We start from the raw sequence: 8163 nt of genomic DNA, 5'->3' as shown, positions 1-8163 counted from the left end.
ATGGCGGCGGCGGCGGTCGGGCGGGACACTTTACCTGAGCACTGGTCCTACGGCGTGTGCCGGGACGGCCGCGTCTTCTTCATCAAGTGCGGCGCGGGCAAGCGGGCACGCGGGCACGCGGGCGCGGGTCGGGAGGGGTGCGGGGCCGGGCGGGCGCCCCCAGAGCGGCGGCGGCGCTAACAGGTGCACCTCTCTCCCGCAGTGACGAGCTCCGCCGCACGACCTGGTTGCACCCGCGCACCGGGGAGCCCGTCAACTCGGGCCACATGATCCGCTCAGGTAGGCGCGGGGCAGGCGGGGTGGGGGGCGGCACTCGGGGGGCGCGCGCCCGGGCGGCCCAAGTTTGACCTGACTCTTTTTGGCATTTCCGCAGACCTGCCCCGCGGCTGGGAGGAGGGCTTCACGGAGGAGGGCGCCAGCTACTTCATCGAGTGAGTGACCGGGGCGCCGCGCTGGGCTCGCACCTGTGCAGCGGGGCCCGACCGGTTCCCGCCGCGCGCCCCCGCCTCCCGCCTCCCGCCTCCCGCGCGGGTCCCGGGCGAGTTGGCGCGCACAGCGCCGCGGCCGCTCTCTTGTGGGGTTTTGTGTGCTGGAGTTGTGTGGCGGGCACGGGGAGGGGGTCGGTGGGGTCCGTATCTCCGCGGGGGGCCGGAATCCGGCCGGCAGAGGGGGCGGGGGCCGCAAACTACCCGCTGGTCCTGTAGTTGGGAGGGATTCGGGCCCGGGTGTGAGGGCCCGGACACGCCTCCCCGCTGGGGTCTCGGGCCGCACGGAGCCGGGAGGTGCCCCACCGGGGTGGGGGGTTGCGCCTGGGGTCCGAGTACTGGGGGCTGGGGAGTGGGGAGTAGAGAGGGAGGGGAGCGGGGAGTAGAGAGGACGCTTTGGTTTCGACCTCGTTCTCTGGGACGGTGGCGGAGAGTCGGAACCTCGGCCCTCTCCCCATCCTGAGCGCGGGCCTGCGGGGGAGGGGTGAGCGTAGGGAGGGAACCCATCAGCCAATAATATTCCTCGAGCACTGTGCGTGTCTCAAAGCCGGCGCTCCACAGGGACAGTCACTCCTGTCTCCGCTAGTCAAGCGGTAGCTGTTCCGAAAAAGCCCGCGAGCGTTGTGCCACTAGCCAGGTTACCCTAGATCTGGGTCTGTAGAGATGAAATCCGGGGAGCCGTAAGCTAGGGCGCGGTGCAGCCGCGAGCACCAGTGTGGCCCTTACTTTCCCACTCTGGGCGTGTACCCGTGTTGCCCCGTTTCTCTCTAACCGTCTGCGTGCTCGCCGGTCAGCTCCATGAGGTCAGGAGCAGCTTTTGATCCTTTGCCCAGTGCCTGGCACAGAGTAGGCACTCGGTAAATCTTTGTTTACTGAATGAATTAACTAGCCAAGGTCTGGACGGTGGTCTGACTCTTACTTTTGGAGGCCTGTGAGTCAGAATTCCTTTCTTCAACTCGGAGCACTGCTAGTCGGTAGCGGAGCAGCATAGTCGAAGCTAAGGTGGTCACAGAAAATCCCGGATCCTCCTATCCTGGTTTGGGCTCTTGCAGGATGTTTGAAATTCTGGTGGATGAGATTTATACAAGTGAACACTGGGACTGGCTGGGGTCCTGCTGTCCTGCCTCACCTCTGTGTTTGAGAGAGAAGTTGAGGAGCTGGCTGGAACCTTAGAACCTCCCAGTTAGTGGGCCTGTGTGGCTCATACTGCATTTTATTGGTCTTTATTAGATTTCTCCTTATGTGTTCCTCATTGTTCTAGGCACTGGAAGTGCAGAAATGAATGAGGCAGACAAGATCTGGATGCTCATGGAGCTTGAAGTCTAGTGGGGAGAGGGAGCAGACAATAAGGAAAAAAAAACAAAACAAACTAAACAACTCCTCCCCCACCCAAACAAGAATAATGTCAGTGGTAACTACTGTGCAGAAAATGAAAATAGCATCATGTGATATCAAGTGACTGGGTGGTATGGTTGGATTGAGAGATCAGTGCTGTTTCTGAATAGGTGACATTTAAGGTAAAGTTTGGATGACAGGAAAGAGCCATCCTTGTGTTGATGAGGTGGCAAAGCATTTCCAGAAGAGAACAGCCAATTCTGTTTTTTTTTTAATTGTTTTTAACGTTTATTTGTTTTTGAGAGACAGAGACAGACAGCACGAGCAGGGGAGGGGCAGAGAGAGAGGGAGACACAGAATATGAAGTGGGCTTCAGGCTGTGAGCTGTCAGCACAGAGCCTGATGTGAGGCTTGAACCCACAAACCGTGAGATCATGACCTGAGCTGAAGTTGGACGCTTAACCAACTGAGCCACCCAGACGCCCCATAGAACAGTCAGTTCTATTAAAGTAAGGGCTGTAAAGCTTCAAGTTCAAGTTCGAAGAGTGGAGAGGCTAGTGTGGCTGGAATGTGGTGAACAAAGGAGAAAGTAGCAACAGAAGAGGTTACAGATAGGAAAGAGCTAAATGGTGTAGAGCCAGAGAAAGGGGCTTTAAACTTTATTTTAAGCCCAGCGAGAAATTATTGGGGGGTTTGAAGCAGGGGAGCAATGTGATTTGATTTGCATTTTTCGAAAGACCATTCTACCTGCGTAGAGTGGACTGTATGTAGGTGGGCAACTGGTAGGGGCAGGATAGTAGTAGCAGGCTGTTGCTGTAGTCCAGGCAAGAGTTAATGATGATTTGAATGAGGGTGTAATACTGGAGAGAAAGAGAAGTAGTCAGATTCAGACTTGATGATTTGGATGCAGTCTGTGAGAGAAAGAGAAAAGTCAAAGATGACTCCCAGAGGCTTAAGTACCTGAGCGGATGGTACTCATATCATTGAGATGGGAGGGCTGTGGGGAGGAGTGTTTGGAGTGGAGGAGAGCATGAGATCTTGTTTTGACATTTGAGATACGAATATGTCAACTAGTCAGATGCTCAGGAGAGAGAGGATTGAAGAGGTATATTTAAGTATTATAGCTGGTATTCAAGGCCACAAGATTAATTGAACTCACCTTGAATGAGAGTGTAGACAGAAAAGATGACCTAAGCCTTGGGACATAGCAGCATTTAGAGGTTGGGGAAAAGAGGTGGATCCAGCAAAGGAAACAGAAGCTAGGAGAAAACCCAGTAGAATGAGTGGGTCACAGAAGCTTAAAGGACAATACTTGACTGGAGTAGGTGGAAGAGAAAACGGGTATGGAAGTGGAGTCCATAAGTATAGATGAATCTTTCAGGCAGTTTGGTTATGAAGTGGGGTTGAGACATTAGCTGAGGATTAGAGGGGTTGTAGGTTTGAGGTGGGGGGGGTCCTGTTTTTTTAGTGAGAGATGATAGAGCATGTTGTGTTTTTCTGGGAATGATCCAGGAGAGAGGGAGAAGTGGATGATGTAGGAAAGAGATGGGACAGTTGCTGGAGCAGTGTTTCTGAGGGGATGAATGGGAAGGGATCCGGAGCTTAAGTCTCACTGGTCCCAGCTGGGAATAGGGTCTTTCACCCATTTTACGGGAGGAAGGACTGTCCATGCCAGAGCCCATGCTGGGAGGTTGATAGGTTCAGTGAGGGGAGAGGTAGGTGTTCCTGTCTGATGGTATCTGTCTTTTCCATGAAGTACTAGGCTAAGTCTTGAGTTGGGGGACTTGAGGGCTGGGTAGGACTCTATCAGCCGTTACCACAGCCTCCCGAACTTCATCTCTTCTGCTGACTCTTCTGTGGTAACTCTGTGAAGTTCCCAGTGATTATCCTTTAGCAAGTCCTGGCTCCCCACCCCAAGGGTCCTCCCAGGCTTAGGGGAAAGCAGTATCTGTCTGGTCCCCTACCTTCAAAGGCCAGCCATATGGGAGGCTGGGACACTGTGGCAGCTGACTGTATTTCCTATCTCCTTTTGAGACAACTTCTTGAGAGAGATTTAAGGGCTTGGGAGTAATTGTTTTCCTTTTCCTCACATAAAAATGCTTTGCTTTAGTCAGTCAGCTTTCTTAGATTTGCCATGATCACTTCTGAATGCTCTTTTTTTTTTTGTATCCTTCTCTAATATGGCTCAGTGAGAGGGAGCATTGGAACAGCTGGGGTTCCCCCCACCCCCAATGGATCCTTGGTCTGGAAAGTTGTGTGAGGTTTTCAGGATCCATCAGTTGCTCCTGATATTTAGCAGATGTTTGATACCCTCCAGAGTACATTGCTGCTTCTTTTTTTTTTTTTTTTTAATTTTTTTTTCAACGTTTATTTATTTTTTTTATTTTTTTGGGGGACAGAGAGAGACAGAGCATGAATGGGGGAGGGGCAGAGAGAGAGGGAGACACAGAATCGGAAACAGGCTCCAGGCTCTGAGCCATCAGCCCAGAGCCTGACGCGGGGCTCGAACTCACGGACCGGGAGATCGTGACCTGGCTGAAGTCGTACGCTTAACCGACTGCGCCACCCAGGCGCCCCTATTGCTGCTTCTTTTTAAAAATCGTTTCTTTAATCCAGGTTCTTTAGCCCTTCTGTACATGAGAAAATCCAGAGTATTTTATTTTAAAGTAATCTCTACCCAATGTGGGGCTCGAACTCGGGACCCTGAGATTCAGAGCCTCATGCTTTACCAACTGAGCCAGTCAGGCACCCCCACAGTACATTTCTTATTTTTTTTAAAAAAAATTTAATGTTTATTATTCATTTTTGAGAGAGAGAGAGTAGGAGAGAGGGAGACACAGAATCCAAAACAGCATCCAGGCTCCGAGCTGTCAGCATAGAGTCCGACACGGGGCTCGAGCCCATGAGCCGTGAGATCATGACCTGAGCCAAAGTCAGATGCTTAACTGACTGAGCCACCCAGGTGCCCCCACAGAACATTTCTTAAGCCATAAAAACTTGAGCTAAGGCAGGTACATTTTGGTTTTGGTTTCTGCACTTTGGGTTCACTTTTGGATTAGAGGCAAAACATAAGACGAATCTACTCCTGGTTCCCCCAGTTCTAGACTTGGTGATGCTACTATCCCTTTTAAGAAGGCTTCTTGTTCTCTAAAACTTTTCTACTTTCCCCTGAGTCTTTCATCCAGGTAGCAAGATATAATATTAATGGAGATAATAGTGTCATTAACAGCAACAGCAACAATAGTAGTAGCAATTATGTAATAGCCTCTTCTTTTCAAGTCTGAAAAATTCCAAGAACTGTTTTATAACTATTATGTGATTAAATTTCACAACAATTTGTTGAGGTAGGAGCTGTTACTAGTCCCAGTTTACTGATGTGGAAACTCATAGTAATCTTGGCATTCCAAAAGCAAAGGGCAGGTGGTTTTTTTCTGGTACCTTTTCTTACTTGATGCCTGTAGCAGCAGAAGAGCAGAGATTATCCTGTTCTTCAGATGATGAAACTCAGGTCCATGAGGGTTCAGTGACTTGGCTGGAGTGCTTAGACCTGGGACCAAAAGTAGGTCTTCAGTCTCTAATATAGTAACCACAGCAGTGGTGGTAGCTCTGACCCCAGGTCACAGGTGAGAGCCACCACTGATACTTGAAGGAGCCTGTGCCAGGTGCCATTGCTCTAAGTCAGGCTGTTCAAGGCTCACAGGGCCAGAGTTCTTCTTTGCTTTTGCTGAGGATTGAGGCACCTGAGAAAGGCAGCAGCTCTTGGTTTCCTGAGCTGATTGGTAGTGGTGCAAGTGTCTGATTAGTAAGCAATGGAAATTAATTATTAATTAGTAAAAGCAGTTTGGCAGGCACAGCCTTTTCAAACGTGAGACCCCAGAGAGTAAAGTTCTAGAACAGGCCTTGAATGCAAGAATGTTACACTGGGCTGGTCTTTGGGGGTTTTGTGGCACCCCGTGGGTTGGCTTCTCCTTACAGCAGTCTTTGAATAGGTCCTGAGTTGATAAAGAGAATGAATGGCAGAGAGGAGGGGTCTTGGCGACCCTGCCTGTGCCAAGATTGCTCCTTGAAGGCTGGTATCCTGTTCTGCATCTCTGAGACTTTGGTACCGAGCCCAGCTTTGGGCTCTGAGTAGGCACTTGGTATTTATTGAAGCAGTAATGTTTTGAGGGACTCAGTGAGTTTAGTAAATATTCCAGGTCTTGCAAAACTCCTTGTTGGGGAAGAGATCAGGGGTTTGGGGGGGGGGGGACTGGGCAAGGTAAAAGATGCGAAGCAGCCCAGAAATATGCCTGTTACATCTGGTGCCTGGATCCCAGGCTTCTCGGATGTAGATGCTTGTTGTCAAGAACAGTGCTTGTAGGATCTGGCCTCCTCTGGCTTCTTCACCTCTAACCTCATGCTCTGCATCTGGAGAGTGGGATATCTGTTGGTGTTCCCTTGCTGGTTGTCTCCCTCCCTGGTTGCCAGGCCCTGGTGTCCTCTTCTAGCTTTAGGTTCCTCAGTTTTAGTTTTGGAGCTTTGCAGGGCCAGCCTATGTAGGTGCCATTCTCCTTGTGGGTGCCCATCCCCAAGTGAGACCGGTGAGGCTAATGGGAAAAACATTGCTGAGGCTTGAAGCAAGACCGACTTTCCCCTCCCCAGCCCTTTGGACTGCAGCAGGTCCTGGCTGCATGATTTGCAGGACTCCGTGCAAAATGAAAGTGCAGGGCCACTTGTTCAAAAAACCAGAAAAAGGTGCCTTTAAATGTATTAAAGTATAAAACTTTTTCCTTTCTTCTGTAGTTTTTCCCTCAACTTGTCATGGTGTTTTTTTATTGGCTATTCAATGTCATACTAAGTAAAAACAAATAATAAAAATTTAAATTATTAGCATGACTCTCAGGTTTATCTCTATATTGTGGAATACCATGTTTTGAATGCAAATATGAGGGTAATGACCTTGTACACTGAGCCACCACCACCATGCCCACTCTGACCCACCACAGGGCAAGAGTGCTGGTGGTCAGGCTCTCCTGGACAGGAATGAGGAGCAGGACGGCTGGGTGGGGCTTGGGGCTCTAGGTGGCTGGGAATTAAGAACATGTCCCAGGGAGGCAGGGAGTGGGGATCAGGCCTGAGCCAAAGCCTTAAGCTAAACTCCTTCAGAAGAGTTATTCTTCTAGAGATAATGCTAAATATCTAGAGTGTCTTTTTGTATTCGGCAAACCCATTTTCTCTGAAATTTAAAAAAAATTAATGTTTATTTTTGAGAGAGAGAGAGAGAGAGAGAGAGAGAGAGCGAGCGAGCATGAGCAGGGAAGGACAGCAAGAGAGGGAGACACAGAATCCAAAGTAGGCTCCAGGCTCCGAGCTGTCAGCACAGAGCCTGATGGTTCGAATTCACAAACCGTGAAATCATGACCTGAACTGAAGTTGAGACACTTAACCTTAACCGACTGAGCCACCCAGCCGCTCCTTCTCTGAAAGTTAGAGAGGAGTTGGGGAATGAAGGCTGAACCAGGGATGACAGAATATCAGCCCACCCTCAGTGGGCTGTAAGGCACCAAGTATAGAAGGCCCTTTGGAAAAGTCTGTGAACACTGGAAGGGCCAGGCAGCTGCCCTCTTGAGATTTAATTATGCCATCACGCAAGGGACAGTTTTCAAGGCCCCTCTGGGAAGAAGTCTATCTTGTCTGCCACATTTTTCTCCCCAGACAAATGTTGGACTTCATGTTAGTAAAATTTGTCTTATACAGTGCCAACCTGTTGGTTCATTTATATGCCATCTTTCTCATTTGTCATCTTTCTCATCGCTGGGGACAGTAGTCCCAGAAACTTTATTTCAAACCAGAAAGCAACAATCGTGTAAAGAATTTCTGTGAAACTGCAGCATACATCTACTTAAACTGGAAATTCTGAAGCCTCTTGTTGAAAGTTAAGAAAAGGCTCTCCCAGCTTGGCAAGTTTTGGCATAACCCCACACTTTACGTTTCGTTTCCTGGTTATTTTATCAAGAGTGAAAACTGGCGCAGGGATTGAAACGTTAGGTCCTGTGTATAAGGAACAACGGTGGTGTTGTGCAGAAAGCAGAAGGAAGGATTAAGAGCTGTGATTTGTATCACGCTCTCAAAACCATCCCAGAAAAGATCTGGGAAAACCTCTTTAAGAAAAACAGTTGCAAGTTGCTTCTTTATTAAGGCTCTTTACCCTTGGGAGGGATGTGTTTCAGAGAAAGGACAGGGATGGATGGTGGGAGAGGTGCTACTCCGGATTTACAGTGCTGTGTGTGTGAAGAGGTGGGTGTAGGTTTCAGGTGCATTGATGTAACTTTGTCCATTCTCTCGATATTTATGGGAGTAAACT

At 49.6% G+C, this 8163-nt stretch overlaps 1 protein-coding gene across 4 annotated transcripts in view; it reads left to right on the top strand.

The window, feature by feature from the left end:
- The window catches only part of PLEKHA7 (pleckstrin homology domain containing A7), a 221421-nt gene continuing 213258 nt past the window's right edge, over positions 1-8163 (top strand). For all 4 annotated transcript variants that reach the window (XM_030332040.1, XM_030332044.1, XM_030332041.1 and 1 more), the window contains exons 1-3: positions 1-86; positions 203-279; positions 374-431. In XM_030332040.1, the coding sequence (XP_030187900.1) occupies positions 1-86; positions 203-279; positions 374-431 (221 nt within the window). The remainder of the gene's footprint in view (positions 87-202; positions 280-373; positions 432-8163) is intronic.

This window comes from Lynx canadensis, chromosome D1 (assembly GCF_007474595.2).
Source record: "Lynx canadensis isolate LIC74 chromosome D1, mLynCan4.pri.v2, whole genome shotgun sequence".
NCBI classification, from domain to species: Eukaryota; Metazoa; Chordata; class Mammalia; order Carnivora; family Felidae; genus Lynx; species Lynx canadensis.
This window is presented reverse-complemented; position numbering and strand designations above follow the sequence as displayed.